The sequence below is a fragment of the Dipodomys merriami genome, unplaced genomic scaffold (genome assembly GCF_024711535.1).
Source record: "Dipodomys merriami isolate MVZ:Mamm:240054 unplaced genomic scaffold, mDipMer1.0.p SCAF_5, whole genome shotgun sequence".
Lineage (NCBI taxonomy): Eukaryota > Metazoa > Chordata > Mammalia > Rodentia > Heteromyidae > Dipodomys > Dipodomys merriami.
In genome coordinates, this window is record NW_027206068.1 from 37,159,298 (window position 1) to 37,187,256 (window position 27,959).

At 38.3% G+C, this 27,959-nt stretch overlaps 1 protein-coding gene across 5 annotated transcripts in view; it reads right to left on the minus strand.

Moving 5' to 3' along the window:
* LOC138809640 (phosphatidylcholine translocator ABCB4) overlaps positions 1 to 27,959 on the minus strand; it is a 62,534-nt gene that overhangs the window by 10,789 nt on the left and 23,786 nt on the right. For 4 of the 5 annotated variants that reach the window (XM_069996390.1, XM_069996389.1, XM_069996391.1 and 1 more), the window contains 12 exons: positions 27,609 to 27,734; positions 21,956 to 22,159; positions 21,273 to 21,443; positions 15,913 to 16,074; positions 15,156 to 15,335; positions 11,063 to 11,209; positions 10,126 to 10,230; positions 8,270 to 8,347; positions 6,954 to 7,037; positions 5,661 to 5,864; positions 1,425 to 1,525; positions 121 to 261 (listed from right to left, as the gene is read on the minus strand). In XM_069996390.1, coding sequence (XP_069852491.1) covers positions 121 to 261; positions 1,425 to 1,525; positions 5,661 to 5,864; positions 6,954 to 7,037; positions 8,270 to 8,347; positions 10,126 to 10,230; positions 11,063 to 11,209; positions 15,156 to 15,335; positions 15,913 to 16,074; positions 21,273 to 21,443; positions 21,956 to 22,159; positions 27,609 to 27,734 — 1,703 coding nt within the window. Of the gene's footprint in view, positions 1 to 120; positions 262 to 1,424; positions 1,526 to 5,660; positions 5,865 to 6,953; positions 7,038 to 8,269; positions 8,348 to 10,125; positions 10,231 to 11,062; positions 11,210 to 15,155; positions 15,336 to 15,912; positions 16,075 to 21,272; positions 21,444 to 21,955; positions 22,160 to 27,608; positions 27,735 to 27,959 lie in introns of those variants that run through there. The other variant, XM_069996393.1, reaches the window with a different exon arrangement.

Sequence of the window (27,959 nt, forward strand, 5' to 3'; positions counted from 1 at the left end):
AATAAATAGCTAACACTCTAGTTCATGGGCAGAAGGGTTTTTGTCAACTTCAAATTTTACATAAACTTCTTAATGTGGTCATTTCATAGGAAAAATCTTAATATTTTTAAAACTACTTACAGAATAACATCTCTGAAGCGCATATATCCATTCACAATGAGATAGGCACCAAATCGAAAACAACCAGCATAGGAGAAATACATAAATGCTTGTGAGATACTAAAAGTGATCCCGTAGATGTGTGCCTTCCTCACTGAATTCCTGAAAAGCAAAGTAGTGTCTTCAACAGTTACTCCAAGAAAAGCACAGCTTTTAGCTCTGCACAACCTGGTCTTAATTTGGGCAAAGGATTCAATCTCAATAAGCACCCAATTTCTGGCTTCTATATCAGAAATAATATGATGCAGGGTATTTTGAGAACCAAATACAGTAAAAAAATATGAACACCTATCATAGTGCCTAGCTGCTGCTGCTGTTGTTCAAATAGTAATTGTATTGTTCATCTTACTATCTAATTTTTCAGATGCTTAAGGCCTGTGATGTAATAGTTATATCAAACCTAGGATGTCGAAGTTAAGACTAAGTTTTGGAGTATCTGAATGCAATTCCCTAAGCTAGTATGTCTTCCAATTATAACCAAATTAATCATTTGACTCTGCTTTATTATTTCCTTCAAAATTGCTTGAGGTCAAAATAAATCATAAAGTAGTAATAATAGTGTGCATCCATCCATCCATCTGTCCATATATGTGCCAAAAATCAAACAGACTGAAAAAAATGTAGCTTCATGGTCTTGAGTTTCATATGAAATGTGCATAACTGCAGAAATGGAACAAATTGAGAATTTTAAGGGTCCCCATCTGAACTTTAACTCTAGTGTATAAGTTTTGATATAAGTTGTGTTATTTGTTATCAATACAAAAATGCATTTGTTTATAAAAATCAGACCATTGCAGCGACAAGTGGTAAAGAGGGCAAGGGGAATTTTTGAATTGAGCAACACAAGCTAGTGTGATTTTTGTCTTTAGTATAGGTTGGGTCTGGTCCTCAAGTCAGACAATAGAATAAGTCCATCTGGAATGTACCAAATAGCCTCATCATTGGATTAGTGTAAGAACTCTAAAGAAAACAAAGGTTTGGGCTTTCCCTTAATAGGATGGATTAGGTTGCTTGCACCAGTGACCAAGTTCTTATGCAATCCTCTGAAACTTTTTGCTCTTAGAGATATAATCTTATTGTTTTTACAAGAGATATAAAATTCTAATCCTCACTGACGTAGCCTCATCAAAAGGTCTCTAATTTCCATTAAGACAATTACTGGATTATGGTCTTATAGTTTGGAAGTAGAGCTTCTACTTTTTTTTTTTTTTTGGTGGGGTGGGGACAGCAAAGCAACAGGTTCTTAGCAATCTTATATTTATTACCTGTAAGGTCCATACAGTTTTTCCACATACATTGACTCAAATTTTCTTTCTTGGGTCAAGGACACAACTGTCCTAATATTTTCTATTGCTTCTGTTGCAATCTGTAACAGAACCAACCTTCATTATTAGAGATGGCACTTTTATTTGTAAATAATGAGACATGTAAGAACTAGATCTCTGTCAAAAGTACTCAGAAGGTAAAAAACAAACAAATAAATAAAAGAGGGCTGGGAAGGTGGCTCAGTAGTAGAGCGCTTGCCTTGCATGCATGAGGCCCTGGGTTCAATTCCTCAGTACCACATAAGCAGAAAAAGCCAGAAGTGGTGCTATGGCTCAAGTGGTAGAGCACTAGCCTTGTGCTGAAGAGCTGAGGGACAGTGCCCAGGCCCAGAGTTCAGGCCCCATGACCAACAAGAAAAAAAAAAAAGTACTTGGAAGGTTAAGTGGATGGGTTTCAGATTCCCTCAATTAAAAACAAAAGTCAGAATATATTTCATGTGACCAGATCTATGGCAAAAGTGTTGTGCTCATGAGGCTGGCAACTGACCACAGTCACAACCTCTCTGAGGACCTACTTTCTTCATGAAGATTAAATTGTGGTGTTGGGGGCCCAATGGAGATGTCAGTCCCTTTCTCCTGGAATGTACCCCTTCTTAGACAAGTTGCCCAACCACCAGCAAGAGGAAGATTCTAAGTGGGATTAACATAACAATGCTCTAAATCTCTGATTAAACCAAGGTCACTTGACTGTGAGTCATTCAGATTTGGTTTCCTGGAGCTGAAGGTAAATGCTTGAAGCCCCATGGAGTCAGAAGACCATGTTGGGAATGGGAAGGTGTCTGAGCAGAGAACACTGAGAATGGAACAGATATGTAGAGACTGACAATGAACATAAACTGTTTCTGCACATCTGTGTGTCCTAATATCATGTCTTCTTTAAATTATCTAGAGTAGTTTTCTGAGTCTGGTAGCCAAACTAACTTGATAATGTTTGTGACTTAGCTATGGAGTCTAAGTTCATTTCTTTAACCAGGTAAAAGGTATTAGATACTGTACATAGTCTGAATAGTTTAATACTTTTATTATAAATGAAAAACATAACAGATAACAGCAAGAATGTTGCTTCATTCATTGACAGGGTCTACAGCCCTATGGAGTAAACATTATTCCTACTTTTAGGAATCAAGGTATGAAAAGTCTCCTTGCTTGCCTACCTACATCTCAAGTTGGTAAGTAGGAGGACAAAAGCAGCTATCAGCGTGACAAATCTGTGTTCTTGCTATATCATTCCCCTACTTTGTAATTTACGCAAGGAGAAACCAGCTGTAAACAGCTTCACACTCAACCTTTGATTTTCTGGTCATGGATTAACTGCTTTGTGGGTTAGCTCTGGTACACAGACTTCTAATCTCAGTCAATTGAGCTTTGGCTAGATTGGAATGAAAAAGTCAAATGCTCTTTACACCAAATTAGATTACAAGGAGTATAGGCTGGTAAAATAGTAGACTGTGTACAGCTGTGTTAACTCAGATTATAGTTACAGTACATGTTGTTTCAGGTACACATCTCATTGTGGATGTAACCATTTTTAGCACTGTCCCCCATCTCATCCCATACTGCACAACCATTGCCATCACTACTAAGCTTTTTTGGGAAACTGAAATCAAAATATCCCAAATGTCAATGTACTTCAATCATCCTTAATCTATACTTGAACAAATGGAGAACATGTACTATGATTTTGAGGTTTTCCAGATCCTTTTTTCCAATCCTCTAATTGTCTTAGTTAACAAAGTAAGCAAAAACAGAATTATGTATAATAAATGATTAAAGTTTCCAATCTCTCATATATTAAAAAAGTCAAAACAGTGAAAACCTGTTAGGCTGAAGTAGCTACAAAGATTAAGACCATTCTGAGTTATTCATTCTCTGATTCTTGGGTAAGGAGCTTGTGGCTCATTTCACTGAGGTATAAAGAGGCAGAGGTAAGGGCCTTCTCCATTACAATATACTCGAAACTGCAAGGCCAAGACCAAGAAGCCAAAAGTTTCTGTCTTACCCTGTTTATAATCATGACAATTTTTTTGGGGGGGATATGGTCGTGGGACCTGAACTCTGGGCCTGGGCACTGTCCCTCAGCTCTTCAGCTCAAGGCTAGTGCTCTACCACTTGAGCCACAGTGCCACTTCCGGCTTTTTTTCTTTTTGTTTATGTGGTGTTGAGGAATTGAACCCAGGGCTTCATGCATGCAAGGCAAGCACTCTACCACTGAGCCACCTTCCCAGCCCCTCATGACAAATTTTTAAGAGGGTTAAGACTATTAAATAACTAAAACAAAGGAGGAGGCAACAATGCTTTGATAAGAAATGTACTCATTACCTTGCTCATGTAATTGTAACCCCTCTGTATGGTATTTTCACAATAAAAAAGCCTATTACATAACTAGTTTCAAGATGTTCTTTTTTGTGTTATATTTTTATTCTGGCAATATTCCTGTTTAGAATGTGGGCAGAATCAAGTATGATGGGGAGGGTATTTCTCAGCAGTAAGCTGTGATGCTCAGAAATGAATGCCCTAAAGCATCTACCAGTTTAGGACCCACACCTGGTCCCAAACAGCTCTGTCTTCAGGAGGGAAAGCAGGGTGGAAAACGAGAGGTATTCTGATCCTGGGAATCACTTCACAGAGCTGTCTCTGATGCCAGTTAAGGGAGGAGGGGCAAGGACTTCACAGGACATAGATAGAATTTAGTGGAAACAAGGTGGTGGTATTTCTAATCAAACCCTGTATCACCATAGATAACAGACAAGTCAAACTCAAAGGCTTTCACCCTAAAAGGTGAGGCTACATAGAGTCTCTCACCTCACTTCAGGGTAGTAAAAGGTCAGTTGTCATCATGTTTATGAATGGGTTTTAAGTGAGGTTCTACAGGAGTTATCACAACATTCAGTATCTTGTTTAACTCCTAATATTTCAGTAAAGAATATTATTTATTGTTTCTGTAATCTATACTTGGATGTAGTAATGCATATATATGGTAAATAAAATGTTAGCATGTAGATTTATATACATTAAACATCTATAAAGAAATAGAAATAAGAACTTTGAAAGCTACATTTTTCTCTGTTTTTCCTTTCTTCCACTATGCTGGTGCTCATACCCAGAGCCATGTACATACTCTACAATCATTTCATCACTGAGGTACACAGCTAACCCCACATCTTGAACTTTTGTTTGAGCTTGAAGTTCCATACTTGTAAAAAAATGGGGTAACGTTATTACCTGCCTCATTAGATTATTGTGAAGATGTAAGAAGTTGTTGCATATACTTAGTACAATAGTGGCACATACTATAAATCTCAGGTAAATGCTAACTCAATTACAAGGCTAGATTAAAAAATAAATCAAGGCATCATTGCCCTCTGGTGGCTGCCAACATTAATGATAGGAATTGCAACCAGAAAGGAAATAAGTACAAGCAAATATCTGATCTTGAACAATTCACTTTTAAATTCTCTGCCTTAAAGTCACCTTTTTCACAAAATAGAATATTTGTTTTAAGCGTGGAATCAGGATATGAAGAAAATATTAAATGTGTGTTTAAAATACATAAGCTCTTGCCAGGCAGGTGCAGGTGTCCATGCCTGTAATCCTAGCTACTCAGGGGGCTGAGATCTGAGGATCGCAGTTCAAAGCCAAGCCCAGGCAGGAAAGTCTATGAGACTCTTTTTTTTAAAATTGTGAAAATACTGTACAGAGGGGTTACAATTACATGGGCAAGGTAATGAGTACATTTCTTATCAAGCATTGTAGCCTCCTCCTTTGTTTCCTCTTCCCATCCCTTCCCATCCTCCCTCCGCCCCCCTAATTCTCCCCACTCTCCCCCATGAGACTCTTATCTCCAATTAACAACCAGAAAACTAGAAATGGTGCTATAGCTTAAAGTGATAGAGCACTAGCCCTGAGCGGAAAAAGCTCAGAGACAGCGGCCAGGCCCCAAGTTCAAGCCCCATGACCAAAAACAAAAAAAGCTCTTTATAATAAGCACATATTAAATGCTATATGAAGGCTTAGATCTTTAGAGTAATCACATTGTTTTTAAGTCCTAGACATAATGTTTTATGAAGTGTTGATAACTATTAGTTGTGCCTTAAAATAAAATCTTAAAATATGTATATTCTGTGACAATTAAAATGAAGCAGGTATACTAGTAACACTATACCTTATCAAACCTACCTTTCCAGCAACTTCCAGTTCTTTTTTATCTCTTTTGGCATTTCCAGCCAGCATTTTCATTTCAACAATTCCTGATACAGCAATAAATGGGACAACGGATAACAGTAAAAGAGTTAATTGCCAACCGTAGATAAATGATATGATAATACCAGTTCCAAGATTGGCTGTATTCTGGGCAATTAAAGCCAACCTCGTTCCTGTGGCCTGCAAGAGAAAAAGCAGTGTGCATGAATTTTTAAGTTGCTCAGCTCTAGCCATAGGTTTCTTGGTCACAATGATGGAAGACTGTGCTATTATTATAAACCCAAGGTGACTATGTTTATCTCCTGAGGCTCCACAGGTTTGCTTTGCTGTAGTTTTAACTCTTGTTCTTCTGTCCCCATTACTAACATTAGAACCAAGAAACCCACAGCTCTTCTCTGTGGATCGGCTGTAGGTGCACACACAATTTTCATGAAGACATCATTCAAAGAGGAAACCAACCCCAACGTACTCCAATAATTTTTAAAAGCATTTGCTTCAAATCTGATATGCACTGCCAGAGACCATGTTACAAAGAGACCCTCAACCACAGAACGCATGTCAGATTCATTAGTGTGGGTACCACTGAGAAAACTAGGACTACAGTGTAGGGCAATGCAGTGGGCTCTGACTGCACTTCCCCGCCCCTCCACTGTGTGGCACTGTGAAGCAACTTCAGGGTAGGCATGTGAGCCAGACAAGGCTCAGCCTTCCTTGAGACAGTTAATTGGTACAAGGTTGGGCTAGACGAGCTCCAATCAGATTTAAGGGAAGTGATTTTTGATGTTTGAGGTACAGGCACGGAATCTTTCACTAGCCAAGAAACAAAGAAGTTTGTTTCCAGCTCAAATTGTTATGGGTGACTAACCTATGCCACCTAGGACTGAACCCTGGGATGATGCTGATATTAAAGAAGGAACTCAGACCATAGACAGAGAAGGAACCTGTGTGTGTGTGTGTGTGTGTGTGTGTGTGTGTGTGTGTGTGTGTGTGTGTGTGTGTGTGTGTGTGTGTGTGTGCAAGTGTCTAAGATTGGGGATGGAAACATGAGTCTTGTGCATACTAGCCAAAAGCTCTATCTCTGAGCTACAGCCCCAGTTTTGATGACATTTTTGAACTTGGGAGTCAATCAGCCTAAGGTCTAACTTTCCTTTTCCTATTTAAGTCAGTTCAGATTGAGTTTTCTGCCAGCTGAAAGTGCTTAAACAGATGAAACTATGCCATATGTTTATTTGTTCAAAGAGAGACAGTAGGAGACTGCAGTTTACATACGCCTTGGACTTGAGCAGCATCGGTGGCAAGTCTTGTTGAAAGTGCACCCGTACTGTTTTTATGATCGTCAAACCAGCTCATGTCCTATGGTACAAAATACACCTTTTAAATTAGCTGGAATTAAAAGCAATTGGAAAAACCCTCTTAAAGTTTCAATTAGGTTAGGAGGAAAGGAGACATGTGCCCTTATGTGAGGAGGGTGGGGTGGAGCTGACTCCCTTCTCCACACACACAGTTGCACTAGGTCCCACCTCCTGGCCTCTCCCTGGTGACCCAGAGGACAGCTCTCATCCAGGGTGCAGAGCAGCATGAGGTACCTGTGCGCATTTTATTCACCCAGCCACCACAACCTGCCTGGCAGACAACTCTACCCCAATCGGGTGTGGCTGCTGTTCAAAAGGGATAGAAATTCACAAGCCTATCTCGTAAATTTCAGGCAGGAGAAATGAAGCCTTGGCTTCCTACCATGCTTTTGTTTTGTCCCGTGTATAGAAGGATTTGAGTTTAAGAAAAAAGATTTCTCTACCAGCTTCAATATAATGCCGGCTGTGTGCCCTTATGTGAGCAGGAAGGTAATACATTCGTATCAGCCGGATGGATGACATGTTGCTCCTTTCTTAGGTCTCTTCAGAAACCAAGAACTCAGTTCTCACTTTTCTCATGCAAGCCGCACTAGAAATAAACACTTTTCATGAAGCAGGTAATGGATTTCACAGTATACCAGCACTAGGTCTAGTATATAGTCAGAAATGCTGGGATGAATTAAAAGTTAAATTAGTAGGAAAACAGAACACAACTAAGATAGAAACAAAACTCAGCATTTGCAACACTAATAAAGTCTACTGTAGTACCTAATACGAATGCCAAACCACATTCTCCTTTGTATAAAGGCATCCTTAAGTCTCCAAGGACTGATCTCTATAGGATCCACAAAAGAGATACTTGACACAATTGTGTCCACGTGGTAGAAATACTGGCAGAATAACCCCCAAGGCTACTGAAATCAAGACTATTCTGTGAAAGCCCTGAGGTATGGTTGGATAATAAAGGACCAGGAAGTGGCACTATGGCTCAAGTAGTAGAGCACTTGCCTTGAGCTGACGAGCTCAGGGACAGTTCCCAGGCCCAGAGTTCAAGCCCCATGACTGACAATAAATAATAAATAAATAAATAAGGACCAGGACAATGTGTAGGACCCCGATGGGTCCTACATGGACCCATGGATATCTTGGAAAGGTATTAATAGCACACCAATAAAAACAGAGAGAAGCTTAACAGACATCTGTAAACCCAGAGCATGGAGCACAAACACCCACCTGTCTTAGCATTGCTTTAAAAGCCATGGACCGCAATCTTGTAGTGAGGATCTCACCAGCTTTCCCGAAAGTGAAGCCCTGCGTGAGAAACAGACTCTTGTCCCTCTTGATTGCCACTAGTATCCTGTGTCACAAGTGCATATATGATTTTACATGTATAAGCTAATGAGCTGCTCAAATAACAAAAGCCTAATTCAAAGTCCCAACTTAAAATACAAGTTCTATGAAATCATTAGTATGCATTGCAATTGTAAAACTGAAAACTTTTGAAGTGTCTGGGTTTGCCTTCTGCCTTCTGTTCTATTCTAAAAAGCCTTAAAAAAAACAACAAAAAAAACTTTCAAGGGCGTTATCTCCCTGGGAGGAAGTACTGTATTTAGTTACAATGTCAACATGTTTCTAATATTTCAACCAAACAGGAAAACAGAAGAAACAAAATTCTCTTTAGGAAAACATCTTGGCGCAGGTGTTGCAGAGGGAAGATGTTCTTAATTTTAATCTCTAATGAATGTACTGGTTCCACTGTAGCTCCAACTTGTCTAGGATCAGTGAACCAGCAGGCTGCACTTCCTTCCTAACTTTTCTTACCAGACAACTTGCTGTCCTTCCCCTCTCTCCTCTTTCATTCAAACCAGATAGCACCTAGGATGTCTGTAGCCGGGCTGGCTTGTGGACACATGGAGTGGATGGGCCTCCAGCCAGTCTGGGAGGGTGGGTACGCACATGCAGGTATTGTGGGGCACATGCCAAAACCTCTTTGCCAACCAGAGCTCAGTGTGTGGGCGGGGTAACCCCACTCTCCTTATCCAGAGTCAGATGGCCTTCATCTCCTGCCTTCGGTGGTAAGGTGCTGCACAATGACTCTGTTCTTGCAGCCCCCAAATCTCTACTTCTGATGTTGCAGGATTTGGGGCTGGATCACACCACTGAGATACCACAAGCAAAACAATGATTTCTAGCTTAAAAACTTGGCTAATTTTACCATTGGTTCCACAATGATAAAAGAGAAGCCTGCTGGGAAGGACTAGGAAACGTTATTTTTCTGACCTAATGGATTGCATTTGGAAGGCCTGTGTGATGTCTACTAGGTGGAATGAGACCAAAGAGCTTTGGTAAAAGTCTAACTGGGTGGAAATAAGTTGGAATAAATTTGACTGGTTTTTGTTCAATTGTGACAATATAGCCCAAGGTAGTCCCAAATTTGTGATCCTTCTGCCTCCTGAGAGTTGGTACTACAGGTCTGAATCATAAATCTAGCTTTGGTTAGTTCTTTTTGGCCAGGTCTATAATGTCTGATACAAAATGTATACATATTTTTTTCCAGTAGTTCATCAATTAAGTAGAACAAGGTCAAAGTCAAGTCATATTGTTGGGAATAATGGTTCATGCCTATAATCCTAGTCCTGTAATGACAGTGATTCAAGAAGTTTGAGGCTAGCCCAGACAAAGTTAGCAGGACTGTACCTCAAAAACAAGAGTTAGAGGTGTGGTTCAAAAGGTAGAACATTTGCCTAGCATGTGCAAGGCTTTGGGTTCAATCCCCAGTATTGGAAAAAAAGAGTTACTTTCTACTTTGTGAAAAGAAACAAGAAAAAATGGGCCCATATTATTATAGTACATTTCCCCGATTTGCAAACAGCTGAGTCTACATCATTCTCCTGTGAATTCAAGTGTTTTTCTTTGGTGAAAATGACTGCTGAAAGCAAACTTGTAATTGGCACACGAGAAGTCACACTTTGTGTTAATCATCTGTGCAACTCACTTCCATTTAAGGATATGAAAGCTCCAGTAGGTCTTAATTAGTTTCTCTAATTAGATTACAGACTTGATTAGAGAGGCAAATCATGGATTCTCACCTGAAGGAAGAAAGTAAAAAAAGAAATAATTCCCAGACACAAGAAAACCAAGGAGAACAGGTTGCACTTCTGCTGCTTCACTGCATCATCCCCTGGTCCAAAAATCTACAAAAGAACATTGAAATTGCCACTTCATATTTGCCCCCATCCTTGCTTATCTTCTCCCAAAGAATAGCATGAGGACCATAGTTTTGGAACTACCTTTCAAGTATCATAATATGATGGAAGATAATTCATCCTTAAACTAAAGTCTCCTCAATAATGCCAGAGGTTGGTAACTCCTTGAAATCTCCCTTCAATGAATTCGATGATTGGATAATATGAACTTTCTTTCTTACTCTCAGAGCTTCCCTGCTTTGGAAGGACTACTAAAACAGAGATTCAGTAGCTATCGCTTTCTGAATTCTTACCAGTAGGCAGATACTCTTAGATAATTCCCATATAGGCACCTATATAAGTTCTTGGAACCGTTAGCCATCCTTGCAGGATGTAGATTTCCTTTAGTATGTTTATTTCATACATGAAGAAATTGAGTAAAGTGCCTGTCTTAGGTTTTCCCACATACTCAGTGGTGAGGCCCGTCTATTCCCAGAGCCTCATTTCATCAAACACTGTAATTTGCTCTCTCTCTTCCTGCTCCTCCCCTTTCCATTATGTGTCCACCTTTTCTGCACACAGATGAGAATCTTTGTCGGACACCAGCTTTACCCATATGCTAATAGCTAACTAGAATTCCTCTGTTACTGAGTTTACATGTGCATTAATATTATAACCTTGGTTTTACTATTTCCCCCCTTCTGTAAGGGGAAAAAAGGCATTAAGGACTTTAGGTCAGTTTAACTCGGAAGCTATATAACCTGGAATGGAGCCAGCTGGGAAGAGAAGCAGGTGATTAACTCATGTAATTTATGCTCCTATGTGACATTTTCAAACTTACCGCTATCATCTCTGAGAGTATAATGGAAATTGCAGGCTGTAGTGCTCCGTTGGCAATGGCACACAGGGTCCCTACCACGAAGTAGGGCCATTCAGTTTTATTCAGTTTCAAGACCTTCAGAAAAGACACAGGTGGCACATTGGCATCCTAGAACATACAAATATCAGGACAAGTGAGAACATGACTATTGGTAATTCTGGTCGAATCTATACACAGAATAAACAAGACAGTTGCTCTCAAGGATCTTCACATAAGTGCTAGGAATGATGGGCAAACACTAGTGAGAAAGACAATGTATCTTCAGTGACACGGCACAAGCTGAAGTTGAACTACTCACTCAAGAAACAATATTCATGGTGTACCTAGTGTCTCTGTTTACCCTGAGGAGATTGAGGGATAGTTAAGATTTGGGCACCAAATGATCTGGAATCTTAAGTCTTAGCTCTGGACTCAGGCAATGTTTGGTCCTTATGAAAATTATGACCGGGCCATGCTGCTTGAGCCATTGTTTTCTCATCATAGTTTAAAATGACAGTCCTGCTTATGTCTTTATGTGAGCAATGATATTGGAGCCAAATGAGACAGCATATGTGAAGAGAGAGCTCAGTGTCCACAGTATAGAATAGCATCATTACTCACCTTCTGGCCCCTAATTCTGCCCAGTGCTACCTTTTCTCTGAAAAAGCAATTATACCCTTTTTCTTTTTCCACAGATCCCAGAGCAGACTCCTTTTATTATACACTTAGCTTGCTTTGTGAGTTTTTAAATGTTTATTTTGCTTGCATCATACTTTTCTTTTCAAAAAGTGAGAAGTAAAAGAGAATATTGGATTTAACTTAGGCATTTTGAAGGTCAGGATATCAATGTGTCAGAATGGTCATTGTGCCTGAAACGTTTTGCTCACACCTTGATTTGTAAGAGGTTGTGTACAGTTGAAGAATTGGGCAATTCCATCAATTGATAGTCTAGCATACCATTGCAGTATTTTGTTTTACTGTTGAATGTGATTGTTAGGGTCTAGTCATAAAGTATGGCCAACTGGAATGAAGAGAACTTGTTTCCCGTCTCAGGCTGGCTGTTTCTGAGGGAGAATCTGTGGACAAGCTGATTATCTTCTCAGGTCTGTTTCCTTGTCCATAATTTGCTTTATGAAATATGAATTTTAAAACATGTATTCATGTCTAGGAAACAAGTCTAGAAGTAAGTTCTATATAGCCCTCTTCTTTTGAATCACTTATTTTCACTGTGTTTCGGGCATTTTCCTCCTTAGTTAACATTATCATTAAGCTGTGGACCCCAGCATGGTAAGTGAGACTCTTTCAGGTTACTGTCCTTCAACCCACACAAGCAGAACTTCCCAGATCCCTCTACTCCCACTCAACTTCTTCCTCTGCGTTGGCCAATTATATATCCCAGTAGAAGGCATTTTGAACAATCTTGTTGACTTTGGCATTTTTTTCTCCCCTCTTCTTCATGTATTTATTTCTTCAAGAAAAGTGTTCTTTAAAATAGTGGACTCGAGCAGGGTGCTAGTGGCTCATGCCTATAATCTTTAGCACCTCCAACCCCCCACATAGTGGATTTCAAAGATTTATCAAAACACTTCTTAAAAGAAAAATGGATAATTCCAGAGTTGAAAAAGGAAGAAATTATTTGCCTTATGATAGTAAAGCTCCACAGCATTACAGACACTATAATTCTTTCTATAAACATATGAAGAATAAGATTATCAAGAAAGTTCTTGTAATTTGTGCAGGAAAAAATACTATGCAGTAAATAATACAGAGAAAGAGATATAGACACCAGTAGATTAGTGTCTTCATGCCAATACAAGACTAAAAAGAAATTTAGTCTTTGCCAATAAAAAGCATTGAAGTGTACCAAAACTATGCCTTGGGATAAGAAAATATGTATTTGGAGGAATGCATCTCCTCTCTATTATAAACTCTTTTATTTGAATTAATAATATCCTATGTCTTCAGGTGAAGAATTTCAAAGAATATATAATGTTGCTATTTTCGGCTATTCTTTCCTTCTCCTTTTTTGGGGAGAGCACACTGCAAAATGAACTCAGGACCTCAAAATAAGTAGAAAGGCACTCTTCCACTTGAGCCACACTTCCAGCCCCATTTTGCCTTGGTTATTTTCTTTTATGGGCAAGGCTTTGGGAAGAGCTTTCTAAAAACTATAAGTAGTTTTTCAAGGGGGTTTCAATTTGACAAGTCAGTTTATAAGTACACTACATCTTGGTCAATGCCATACCATCTATTGTTTTCCCTCATTTCTCCCAATCCCACCCAGTTATTTTTGAGGCAGGCTCTTCCTTTATGTCAGAGCTGCCATCCTCTTACTGGTTCATACCTATGTTGCTGGGGCTGCCAGGTGTAACACATTGAGTCCAGCTATTGACCTTCCCTTGAAGTTGGGAAAAAAGCCATAAAATCACCACATCTAGCCTTTGGTTCAGATGTTACCTTGTGAACCTCTTTTTGCCCTGGCTGGTCTTGAACTACAGTCCCTTAGGCCTCTGCTTCCACAGTAGCTAGGACTGTAGACTTAATTTGCCATGTCCAGTTCTCTCTTTCACTTAAAAAAGAGATTCTTGGGCTGGGAAGGTGGCTCAGTGGTAGAGCACTTGCCTTGCATGCCTGAGGCCCTGGGTTTGATTCCTCAGCACCACATAAGAAAAAAGCCGGAAGTGGCGCTGTGGCTCAAGTGGTAGAGCACTACCCTTGAGCTGAAGAGCTCAGGGACAGTGCCCAGGCCCAGAGTTCAGGCCCCACAACTGGACCAAAAAAAAAAAATTAAAAAAAAAAAGAGATTCTTATTAGGTTAAGAGTCTCAATGCATAAAGCAAAATGATGTAAATTTCCATACTTCCTTGCATCTAACTATGGCTATGTGCTTAAGTTGAGGCACATGACTTTGAAATAAAAGTCTTGGTTGGTAATTCTGAAAAACCTTTTGTTCCTGTTGTTTGGAACATGGCTTTGATGGCTAAAGCTTCAGGCAGCATCTTAGACCATAAAGCGACCTGATGCTACATACCAGAGCAGGAAGAATAACCACAAAAGGAATCCAAGTCCCTAGTGATCACAAACCCATCATCCTACACCTGAGCTTTTCACATCTAAGACTGTTTTATGTCAAGAAGAAACAAAAAACCTCTTTATTTGTTTAAACTGATGTTATTCTGAGTATCCTAGTACAGAAAATCACTTGTGGGATACTTTCTAATTCAGCTTGGCAATGAGATTTCTTATTTTACATTAGTTTTATTAGCTCTGGACCTCAAAGATGAATAGGCCATTTAATTTAGTATTAAGCATCTCAGCTCAAAGAATAAAATTTAAATATATTATTTCCCATTGGAAAAAATAGACTCTATTTTTTTTTCTTTTTTGTAGTGCTGGGGATTGAACCAAGGATCTCAGGCATGCTAGACAGGTGCTCTCCCACTGAGCCATATTACCAGCCCTGGACTCCAGGTGTGTGTGTGTGTGTGTGTGTGTGTGTGTGTGTGTGTGTGTGTGTGTGTGTGTGTGTGTGTGACTCCAGGTGTGTGTGTGTGTGTGTGTGTGTGTGTGAGACTCCAGGTGTGTGTGTGTGTGTGTGTGTGTGTGTGTGTGTGTGTGTGTGTGTGTGTGTGTGTGTGTGTGTGTGTGTGTGTGTGTGTGTGTGTGTGTGCTGGTACCAGGACTTAAAATCAGGGCCTGTGCTTTTGTTTGGTTTTTTTCATTTAACTCTAGCACTCTACAACTTGTGCCATACTTCACCTCTGGCTTTTTGCTGGTTAATTAGAGATAAAAGTCTTTTAGATTTACTTGCTAGGGTTGGCTTTGAACCTTGATTCTCAGATCTCAGCCTTCTGAGTAGCTAGAATTACAGATGTGAGCCACTAATACAGGTTTGTAAATCCACTTTAAATTTGAATTTATTTTAATTCACTGACAAGTACATTTAAAATATGAAATTTCCTTTTTTCTTTAAAGGAAAAGTTGGCTAATAGTATCATCAGCAAAAATATTTGTAAGGCTAATAATTTCAGCGGCAAAATTGAATAGCAAAAGACATAACTGGAAGACAACTCACAAGCTCATTGGTTTCTGTATCAAGCCCATTTTGATTCTTCAGACTTTTTTTCTTAAAGCTTTTGTTAGTAGAATTCCTAAATAAGCGAGATTTCAAGCCATTTGGGGCCATCCCCGCAGCAGCCTTGTCTCCACTTAGTTCAATTTCAAATTCTTCTGACTGAGTTAGTTTTCCTGATGTCTATAAGAACAAGACATTAAGTTATGTATATGTGTCCAGATGGATAAAATTTTAAAAATCATACAGTAATTCATATTACACTGCTTAATAAGATACACTATTAATTATCAATATAAACAGACAAACTCCTCACTTTCTAGCTACACATCTTTCCATTGGGCTTGTTATGTTTGTCTATGAAGCTTTTGTAAATCATGTAGGATGTCCCCGTCTCCTTAGAGTTCCTGAGATGCTTATCTCTCTGTACCACTTAGAGCGTGCCAAACCTTACGGTAGTGCTAAGATTCCCTAATCCTCTCTCTATTCATTTGGACAGATTTCCACAAGCAATTAAAAATTAAGATTTTTTAAATTAAGAAGATTTTGACTTCCCTTTATTCTATCCTGCTTCTTATGTTCTTCCCAGATGCTTAGCACAGATTCTGAATTGAAGTCATATGGACACTCTACTTTCAGACCTCTTCATAACTCTTATTTCTCTGGTTGACACTAGCTGGATCCTAGTTCAATCATTTAAAAAATACCATATCAAAATACACTATACCAAACAGCAGACAACACTGTGGGAAACAGATACCTGCATGGTGACAAGCTTGAAGTAGACCCCTTCCTTTTTCATAAGTTCACCATGGCTTCCTTGCTCTACAATGACTCCATCCTCAAACCCAGCAATGACATCTGCATTTCGGATAGTAGACAACCGATGAGCTATCACAATGGTAGTCCGGCCTTCTCTTGCCTAGGGGGACAAGGACAAGATTGTTGTTCATCAGGGTTATAGTACTGACATACTGTCAACTAGCATGCACAATGAAGCCCTTGAATGGAGTGTGTTTATGGTTGATAAAAGAGTAGTTTACACTCTAGATCTTAATATGATGAGGACACAGGCATCACTGTTAATAAAACCTTAAGGCCAGACATGAGTTCTAGACCACACAGGTAGCCAACCCTTTGTATGAAGATGGACTTCTCAATAGGAGTGTCAGTATCACTCAAAAAAAACAATGTTTACTCCTCAGATGGTTTTCCAGTTGCTTGAGAGCTTTAGATCTGAGTTGTATGACTTGCTAGAGACTGGCAAAAACATGAAGGAAGTTATTGCCAAGCATCTACTTTCTCATCTTAACTGCAATTCTGATGGCAAGGCCACAGTTTAGTTGAAAATATACTGGAATTTTGAGAAAACAAAGTATGGCTTAAAGACAATTGGATCCCAAGTTCTGGAGAAAGACTTTACTCTTTAACAAGGTTATAGATTTTTAATCTATGTTAAAATCTATGAATCACTCCTCTCAATGGTCTATGGACCTCCCATACTGACTTGGTAAATTCAATGACAATTGATGTCTTGGGTAATGTCTGCCAAATTATTAATGTCATTAACAATGGCTACTCTGGCTGTATTCAATAGCCTATTTTTCCAACAGCTTCTAAAGACCAGTGTCCACTCTGAAGCAATAAATCCATGTCATTATGATGTATTTATTAGACTCTTGCCTAAGTCACCCAAGTAGTTAAAATATAAATAACAATGAGAAGACCAAAAAAGTAGGAACAACAATTCAAATGTTCATCAGTTGAAGAGTGGTTAACTAAGGGTATAGCTACATGACTGGAATAGACAGGATCATAATAAGGGATGAAGCTATGCAATATTGATGAAACTGTGCTAAGAAAAACTTCTAGACACTGAAGATCACATTGTATCTTCTGTTTAATAGAACAGGAAAATCCGTAGGGACAGAAGTAGCCTGGAGTTGCCAAGACCCTGGGTTCACTACTTCTTTCTGAAGTAGTGAAAATGTTATGGAATTAATAGTGGTGATGATGGTATAACCTGTGCATATACTGAAAACCACTGAATTGTGTATTCTTTTTTTTTGTCGGTCCTGGGGCTTGAACTCTGGGCTTGGGCACTATCCCTCAGCTCTTCAGCTCAAGGTGAAGAGCCGCTTGAGCCACAGCACCACTTCTGGTTTTTTTTTCTAGTGGTTTATTGGAGATAAGAGTCTCACAGACTTTCCTGCTCAGGCTGGCTTTGAACCATGATCCTCAGATCTTAGCCTTCTGAGTAGTTAGGATTGCAGGTGTGAGACACTGGTGCCAGGCTGAATTGTGTATTCTTAAGGGGTAAATTTTATGGTATGTCATTTATATTTCAATAATAAAAAATGGTCATATAAATTCTGAAAAAGAAGATAATGAGAAGGTAATACCCCAACCAGGTAGTATAACATAAAAATCTATAGTGACTGAAATAATAAAATTGAAGGTAAGCCAGCACATTAATAGGTAACTAAATAATTGACCAAAGTAAGGAGTCCAGAAATAGCCAACAAAACATTTAAGAATTTAATCTATTAAAATACTATCTATCACAATGGAAAGTATATATCATATAATAAATGGCAGTGAGATAGTTATGTAGCAATCTGTAAAAAATGACATTTGTACTTTAGTCCTAACACTAAAATTCAAATAAATTAATTGTGCTAAGGAAAGTATAGAGTAACACCACTGGAAAAAAAATACTAGACTGAGCACCAGTGGCTCAGAAGACTGGGACCTGAGGATCACAGTTCAAAGCCAGCCCAGGCAGAAAGTCCATGACATTTATCTTTAATAAAACTACCCTCAAAAAGCTAGATGTGGAGCTGTGGCTCAAGTGGTAGCCTTGTGCAAAAAAAAACCTCAAGGACAGCAACCAAGCCCCAGTACTAGCAGCAAAACAAACAAACAAATGCTAGAACATACTCTCTTGCGCAGCATTTAAGAGTGAGTACTCTTTGATTTTTAGCATATTATCCCCATGTATTTAATAAGAATTTTTCATTCACAAGAACTTAATGATTTGGAAATTATATGACTTGGTCTATATATAATACATGTAAAAACAATTTGACTAATATAATTATATTCATACTACTACTACTAATAATAATAAACAGATTGCTGGCAATAGTTGTGTTAATAAATCTTGTGAGTCAATGACTGGTATGTAGGAGGAATAAAGTATATGTGAATTTAAAAGTTAGAAACTGTCACCTTTGTCAAAGAAAAATTGGCCAAACTAGATGTATGACTTCTTAAATAGAGCTTTCTTCAAAGTTCTCAGATATCACCACGATGACAAGACATTGGTAATTAAATGTTCCAGATTCTAAGAACAACTTCTACTAATTTGTATGTGCAGGATGAAAGACAGGCCAACACAAAGAGAGCACAAATCCATTAGTCTTCCTGGAATGTTGGCAAAATAGCACTGGAATGAAATCTTTTGGAGTCTTTTTGTGCAACTCACCACAGAAACTAATGCTTGGTTCTTTTCTAAATGCTGTTCTAGGATGATGACACTAAGAATGAATGTGCATGTAGGTATGAAATTGTTATTGCTGGTTTCTATAATAGAATCAAAATGGCAAAGTTGCTGTTATATTTTCTTTAAAAACTTATATGGAACAATATATTATATGTTGCTAGACATTAACTCAAAAACTGATATAATCATTACTACTATTCTCTAGGGAAGGGAGATATTTCTGGTATTAGGGTTTGAATTCAGATTCTTATACTTGCTCAGTTTTCTTGCTTGGCTGAGATCTCTACTTCTTGAGCCACACCTCTCACCCTGATTTTTGGGGGTTATTTTAGGGACAAAGTCCAGAGGTCTTTTCTGCCTGTGTTGGCCTTGAATGAACTCAGATCCTCTAGATGTCAGCCTCCACAGTAGCTAAGATTACAAATGTGAGCCACCAGTGCCCAGTTTATTATTACTTTTATAATATAGACAGGTGTTTTTACCAGTGAGCCAGATCCATCAGATTCAAATCAGTAAATATTGTTTAGTCCCTACTATATGCAAGTCTCTAGACAAAACATGACCGTGTATATTAATTTTAGGAAATAATAGGCAGCCATAACAATTTCTAGGCATTGGAATGAGTCTGTCTTGAATATTTGAGCCTAGCTGATTCTTATTTGAAGTAAGACTAGACAAAATGGAGGATCGACCTGTGCAAACCCATAGGTTTGTGAGTAATGGAAATTGTGTTTGAAGCCATTAAGTTCTGGCTTGAAATGAATTATCAAAGGAATTGGAATGTAACTATAACAAAATAACTGAAAATCACTGTAACAAAAGACAAAAATATAGATGATAGCTTTGGACTTGAGCAGTAGTGGGCTTGCGTGGTAGGTAGTGGTTAGAAGGAGCTGACCATGTTATTAATGACCGCAGGCACCATCACTAGATATTTAATCATTTGCATAAGGAAATTGCCAATGGAGGTTGGATAGGGAGTGATTTAATTGGAAACCTCAGAAAAAATGGGAACCTTTTGTCTTGTGGTTACTTGGAGGAAAGAGAGTTCATTTAGTGATCTTGTAAATCTGACTATGGAGATTCCATTTTAAAAGTAGAGACATGAAAGGTTATTTCAAGCAATGGTGGCATAATTCTATAGAACACAGATACATTACTCAAACTGAGTGAAGTAATTCGTGCAAATATTAAGTGAACTTTCAAGGCTGTTGTTTCTATGGTGGAGCTCATATCAGAAAAGTAACATCTCCAATAACATCTCCATTCTTTAACACAGAGAGAATATTTATGCTCACTATTTTCATCTGGAAAGGATTTAAACCTGGACTCTAGCCTCACCTCTTCTTTTCTTTTTGAAATGTCTTACCTTTTTTTGGGGGGGGGGTCGGTCATGAGACTTGGACTCTGGGTTTGGGCGCTGTCCTTGCGCTCTTCAGCTCAAGGCGAGTGCTCTACCGTGTAAGCAACAGTGGCACTTCTGGTTTTCTAGTGTTTTTTATTGGAGATAAGAGTCTCACAGACTTTCCTGCCTGGGCTGGCTTTGAACCGAAATTCTCAGATCTCAGCCTCCTGAGTTACTAGGATTGCAGGCGTGAGCCACCGGCATCTGGCTAATGTCTTGCCTTTTTAAAAAAAGTTTTGTTTTGTTTTATTAAATCTTATACCTCGCTTTACCCTAAAAAGTCTATTTTTATTCATGAATACCTATGTATATATTGTATGTTAACTTAAAAAAATTTAATCTTATTTTTGAGAAACACATTTGCAATATGAGGTTTTGTTCTGATATTTACACACACACAAACACAATGCACTTTGAACAAATTTATATCCTCCACCACAGTTGCCTTCCTCCCTCCTTGTTCAAACAGCTTAAATTAAAATTATTTAATTTATGTATGCACTATACATTATGATGTCTTGCTTTAAATCACTTCTAATTATCAGATAGCAAGCTCATTTGTATTATATTTTGGTTCCTTTAGACCTCCATATACCAAGTAACTAAGATTACCACAAGTGATTTTTTTTCTTCCCCCTCCCTGCTAGTACGGGGAGGACTGAGCAGGACCTCCAGCCCTGTTCCCCTCCCCCCAGTTATTTCTATGACAGGGGCTTGCTTCCTTCCATCTGCCTATATGAAGCTTCCTGACTTAAAGAGTATAACAGGTGCATACCCATCATGCCCTGCTCTCCATTCGACAGGAGTCTTATGAACTTTTCTTCTTAGGCTAGCTTGGAACTACAGTCCTCCCAATTTCAGCCTCCTAAGTAGCTAGGATCACAGGTATGAACCATTAGTGCCCAGTTTAATACAACTTCTTTGAAGTTAAAGCACAGCCCATGTGCAAAACAGAAAATCAATTTAAAAAAAAGGTGAATAATTACACGGACCTAGATCTGGGATCACTGCACCTTGATCCAAACAAGGCAGGACCATGTATCTCTGTCAGATAACGTGAACTGGCAGAATAGAGAAATCAATAAGGCCCCATGTAATAACCTCATCTGCCCTTGTGTTCCCATTTCTCAACCCAGACCCTCAAAACATTGGCAAGAACTTGCAATAAAGTTTCAGTTCACTAGTCCCCCAGCTGCTTAGGTGCACTGACCTTATCCAGAGCTGCCTGTACCTCAGCTTCACTTTCTGTGTCCAAGGCCGATGTGGCCTCGTCCAGCAGGAGGATCTTAGGGTTGCGAACCAGGGCACGTGCTATGGCGATTCTCTGCTTCTGTCCACCACTCAGCTGGGCCCCTCTCTCTCCAACCAGGGTCTCAAATTTCTACAACATGTGCGAGAGTATTTTAAGAAGCATTTCATAGCACTGCATTTTTAAATTTACTGTGTTGGAGTTCAACCCAAGGCCTTACACATGCAAGGCAAGCACTCTACCATTTATATATATACATATATATGTTATATATGTATACATAGATAGATAGATAAGATAAAAAGATCCAGTCTTCCTTGAAATAATTTTAAATACAGAAGAGTGAGAAGGACTTGGGCACAAATACATGAAGACCACTGGGGACTGATTTTGACAATCACAATATATCCTAAATTATAATAAAATAAACAAATGATGAATTATTTTAAGCTACTAATATATCTTCTTATGTAAAATTGTATATAATTTATTCACAGAATAGTCTCCTAAAGTCCGAATAATTTCAAAGATTTAGCTAATGAAGTTGGACAATATTGCATGCCAAATATTAGCATAACTTTGGAAGAACTCATTTCCACGAGGTGCAATTCTAATTTTCAGAACTCTATTACCAGAACCTTTACCTGTGGTAACTTCATGATAAACTCATAGGCATTGGCTTCTTTGACAGCTTTCTTTATCTCTTCCATGGTGACATTTCCACGGCCATAACGAATATTTTCAGCAATTGTGGTAGAAAATAGCACTGGCTCCTGACTCACCACTCCAATTATTTCTCTCAGGTGCCTTACATTAAAGTTTCTGATATCGTGCCCATCAATGCTAATCTGAAAGAAAAAAATAAATACCCTATTGAATATTTTAAACTATGTGATATCGATATCTAAGCATTACGATTCTTTGGTTTATTATGAAAAATTAGTTTATACCGATCATATTTCACCAATTACAAATGAAAGTTAGCAGTAATAGGCAAAAATAAGAATGTTTGCACATTTTGATATTTATTTTCTGATTTGTAGTTTATCCATGAATGGATTGTTCTCTAGAAGATACTTTTGGCTTCATGTTTATTTGCTTGTTTTTATGATGCTGAGGACCAAGCCAGGGTCTTGGCATGCCTAGACAGTCACTGTAGCAACTGAGCTATAACCCTGCCCTAGAAATACATTTTTACAATGGCTTTATTTTTACTGGCCAATGTTAAACCAACTTATCTACCTAGTCTATATTGAACTGTGATGGGATCATGGCGTTTTGTTATACATAACATACCTTCATCTACTTTAGCATTTCTCACATTTTGGACATTTGGCTTCTTTAAAAATTCATTACAAAAGCAAAGAGCTACCAAGTTGAAGAATGTGATTTATTTTTCTCCTTTGGCAATAGTTGCTAACCTATATAGTGAATGGAGTTTTCAGGACAGTTACTAATGAATGAAAACTAAGTAAACTCTTCAAAAATAGTTTAATAATGTACTATGGCAGTAGGAATATATATATATATATGTATACACATATATATCTTCTTTATTATAATTTACTAGTACTGGGATTTAAATTTTGTTTTCTAATTGATAGTTGTGAGGCATTAGCTTATCTCTGCTTTCATTTGCATATATTGTATATATATTATATATATGTGCATATAATTTTTTCATTTCTTGAAACAGTTTATAGATTTCTATTTGTTCTGAAAAGTTTTGCATGTACAGCCAGGTGTGGTGTCTCAAGCCTATAAGATGATAGTCTTACCTACGTGGAAGGCAGAGTTTGGGGGAATCATGACATAAGGCTAGTCTGGGGAATAAAAACTTTCATGAGCCTTCCTTAACCAATGCCTGGACATAGGAGAGCACTCTAAGCTATGAGAGAAGCGCAATGGCCAGGTGCACTAGAGAATATTTCTCACCCCAGCAACAATGGGAGGTGTAGCTCAAGTGGTAGAGCACCAATTTTGATTGAAAAAACCAAGCAAGAACAAGAGGTCCTGAGTTCAAACCCTGCACTGGGAAAGAAAATAGAGCATAAGGGAGAAGCACAAATTGGAGGATCACAGTCCAGGTCAGCCTGGGCATAAAGTGAGACCTATCTCCCAAATAACCACCATCAAAAAAGGGATTGGTAGAGTGGCTGGAGTGGTAGAGTACTTGCCAAGCAAGCAAAAAACCTGATTCCAAATCCTAGCACTACAAATAAACCTATTTGTAGGTTCACATCCTATAAATAATCAGAGGTATCTTCAAATAGATACTAATTTCTCAATTTTTACACTTAAGATTTTGATATTAAGTATGACATTTATGTAATATTAAATGTCTCATTTAGCTTTGGCCTGATCTCAGACTATGAGCTTCCTATATTTGTCTCCCACATATGGGATTGAACCACCATGCATGCCCAGCTAATTTCTATTTTCAATTTTTCTCCATGTTTCAATTTATTATGGAATTTTCAAGGGCAAATAAAGTAGCCTGCGCTCTCATTTTACCCCATGTTACTGTAAATTTCTTACCCAGTTTCCTCTTTAGGTATTTCAACATTTAAGAAAGCTAATTTTTTTGCTAAGTTTAATTTCTGAAATACCTGGTATCCATGTTGTTAATAATTGCTATTTGCAATATTTGATGAACCTAATGACTCATTGAAGCAATTTTCTCAAAATTGAGAAAAGCTAGCATTATCTAGCTTCTGTGAATTTTATAGGTTTTATTGGATACATTTGTTAAACTGGCTCAAGGTTTTGTGTGTGTGTGTGTGTGTGTGTGTGTGTGTGTGTGTGTGTGTGTGTGTGTGTTTATCCATATGTGTTGCATTTGTCAAAACTAAATACACTATGTTTGGTACCTTGAGAAACCTCTATACTGCTTTCCAGAGGGTTGACTAGTTTGCTTTCCTCCCAACAGTGTAGGAAAGATGCTCACATCTCCACCATCCATTATTATTTGTTTTCTTGATAATGGCCATTCTAACTGGGATGAGGTGGAATCTGAATGTGGTTTTGATTTGCATTGCTTTTATGGCCAGAGATGTTTAACACTTCTTCATGTGACTATCAGCCATTCTTTTTTTAAACAGGTTTTTGTATTGTGAAAATATTGTACAGAGGGGTTACAATCACATGAGCAAGGTAATGAGTACATTTCTTATCAAGCATTGTTGCCTCCTCCTTTGTTTTTCCCTTACCATCCCTTCCCTCCTATCTCCACAACTATATTACCCTCCCCACCCCCCACCTAAATTGTAAAGTTCATTTTTCGACATAGCGTCTTGTATATCTCATTGTTGCAATGGGCCAACCTGTATCCCAACTTAAACAATTCATTTTTTCCCTTCCATACCCCAAAGCATACAAACATCAAATACAGTGAAAACAGGGGCTATACCATGGGGGAGAGACATACAAAGCAACAAAAAAATTTCACGTAGTACCTTATAAATACATTAGAAACAATAGCAAGAAAGAAAAAACCACTTGTGTCCTTATCTTGGGGTTCATTTGGCTTAACATCATCTTATCTGACCTTTTCTGATTGTCTCAGATATATGCTAGTTATTGCAAATAAGGGAAACCATGGGACCTATGTTTCTTTGCACCTGGCTTACTTCACTTAATATAATTTTTTCTTAGTGTTTCCATTTCCTAACAAATGGGGCAATGCCATTCTTTCTGATGGAGGCATAGAATTCCATTCTGTATATACACCACATTTTCTTGATCCTGTCATCTACTGAGGGGCATCTAGGTTGGTTCCATATCTTAGCTATGGTAAATAATGCTGCAATAAACATAGTTGTGCTGGTAGCTTTAGTATGGTCTTGTTTGTGATCATTTGGGTAAATGCCCAAAAGTGGGATTGCTGGGTCATAGGGGAGCTCTATGTGGAGTCTTTTGAGGAATCTCCATACTATTTTCCAAAGTGGTTGAACAAGTTTACACTTCCACCAGAAGAGTTCCCTTCTGTCCACATCTCCTCCATCATCTGTTATTAGAGTTCTTCTAACTGGGGTGAGGTCGTATCTCAATGTTGTTTTAATTTGTATTTCTTTTATGGCTAGAGAGGTTGAACATTTCTTCATATGTCTAGTGACCATTCTTATTTCCTCTTCAGAGAAGTTTCTCTTTAAGTCTTTAGTGTACTTATTTATTGGGCAGTTGCTTCTTTGAAGATTTGTTGTTGGGGGATTTAATTTTTTGTGTTCCAAGTATATTTTAGATACGAGACCCTTGCCCGTTGTATGGCTAGTGAGGATCTTCTCCCAATCCGAGGGCTTTCTATTGATCTTGCTAGCTATGTCCTTTGCCATGCAGAAGCTCTGCAACTTCATGCAATCCCATTTGTCCAACTTCCTTTGATTTGTTGTGTTTCTGGGTCTCTATTAAGAAAATTTTGGCCTGTGCCAAGGAGACCTAGGGTTTTTCCTATTCCATCCTGCAATGTTTTCAGGGTGTCTGCTTTGACTCTGAGGTCTTTGATCCATTTGGAGTTGATTCTGGTGCAGGGTGATATATAAAGATATAACTTTAGTTTTCTACATTTGTACAGCCAATTCTGCCAACACCATTTATTGAAGAGGCTGCCTTTCTTCCATCTGATAATTTTGACTCCCTTATCAAAAGGTAGGCATAGGTCTGTGGGATCATGTCTGGGTCTTAAATTCTATTCCACTGGTCCACAGGCCTGTTCCTGTACCAGAACCAAGCTGCTTTTATAACTACAGCTTTATAATAGAGTTTGAAGCTTGGTATTGATATTCTTCCAGCACTGTTCATCCTGCTAAGGATTGTTTTTGCTAATTCGGGTCTTTTAATGTTCCATATGGATTTCTGGATTGTTTCTTCTATTTCATTAAAGAATGTTTTGGGATATTGATGGGTGTTACTTTGAATATGGAAATAGCTTTGGGCAGTATTGCCATTTTCATAATGTTAATTCTCCCAATCCAGGATCATGGGAGGTTTTCCTACTTCCTTAAATACACTTTAATTTCCATTTTTAGGTTTTTAAAAAAAGTTCTCATCATAGAGGTCCTTCACCTCTTTGGTTAATTCCTAGGGTTTTTTTATCATATATTTTTATTGTAAAGATACTGTACAGAAGGGTTACAGTTACATGAGTAAGGAAATGAGTACATTTCCTATCGAGAATTGTTACTCCCTCTTTTGTTTTTCCCCTCCCCTAGGGTTTATTTTTTTTGAGGCTACTACAAGAGGAGTTGCTTTTCTGATTTCAGTATAGAACTCCCCTATGATCCAGCAATCCCACTCCAAATGATCACAAACAAGGCCACACTAAAGCTACCAGCACAACTATGTTCACTGAAGCATTATTTACCATGGCTAAGTTATGGAACCAACCCAGATGCCCCTCAGTAGATAAATGGATCAAAAAATGTGGTATATATGCACAATGGAATTCTGTGCTTCTACAAGAAAGAATGACATTGCCCCATTTGTTAGGAAATGGAAAGACTTGGAAAAAAATTATAAGTGAAATAAGCCAGCCCCAAAGAAACATAGGCTCCGTTGTTTCCCTCATTTGTAATAATTAGTACATGTCTAGGATAGTCCTAACAGAGGATCCACAATAGCTCAATAGCTATGTACATATGACCATATAACATGATGCTCATCAAAATGAACTTGGTTGTTGTGGCTGTTGTTGTTTTTAATATACTATATGAAGTTCTTTCTTTTTTCCCCTTTGGTTTAACCCCTGTAGTCACTGCTTTTAATTCTGGTACCTTGTGTCTTGTATATACATTTATTTGGTTTGGGAAGGGAAGAGTAATAACATAATGGTGAAACAAGGACAAAGAGTGAACCAATACAACAACAATACTCAAGAAACTAGGTTGGAAATAAACTTTACAACTTGGGGTGGGGATGGGGGAAGTTGGAGAAAAGTGAGGGAGGGGTAACCATGCTGGACAAGAAATGTACGTATTACCTAGATTAGGGGAGAACAACCCCTCTGTACATCACCTTTACAACAAAATTAAATTAAATTAAAAAAAGAAAATAATATGCAAACAAAGAATTCATAGATAAGTAAATTAGAAAAAAGTACTTAAGAGACTAAGTAATGTCTGTTTTCCTTCCATATTTGTGTTGGCCTAGCTATTACGCCTACAAAGAAATGAAAATATATGAAAAAAATGAAATGCATGAACAAATTTGTCACTGAAAAATGAAACAAAACTAACAAACAGTTTCTAAAGTGCAATTTGTACCCAGCATCCCACTTTGAGGAATTTGCTTCTTCCCACTTACCGTACCCTCATCAGGGTCATAGAGCCTCTGGATCAGCTGCACTGTCGTGCTCTTCCCACAGCCACTGTTCCCAACCAGGGCCACTGTCTGTCCACTCTGCACCTTCAGGTTGAGTCCCTTCAAGATCTGCATAAAAAATAAAAGAACAGAACAGAAAAAACCACATTGCAACATAGCCCTAAAGATGATTAAACAGGAAGTGGCGCTGTAGCTCAAGTGGTAGAGTGCTCGCCTTGAGCTGAAGAGCTGAGGGACAGTGCCCAGGCCCAGAGTTCAAGCCCCACGACCGACAAAAAAAAAAAAAAAGATGATTAAACAATAATCTTTACCCAAGTTAAGAAATCTATAAAT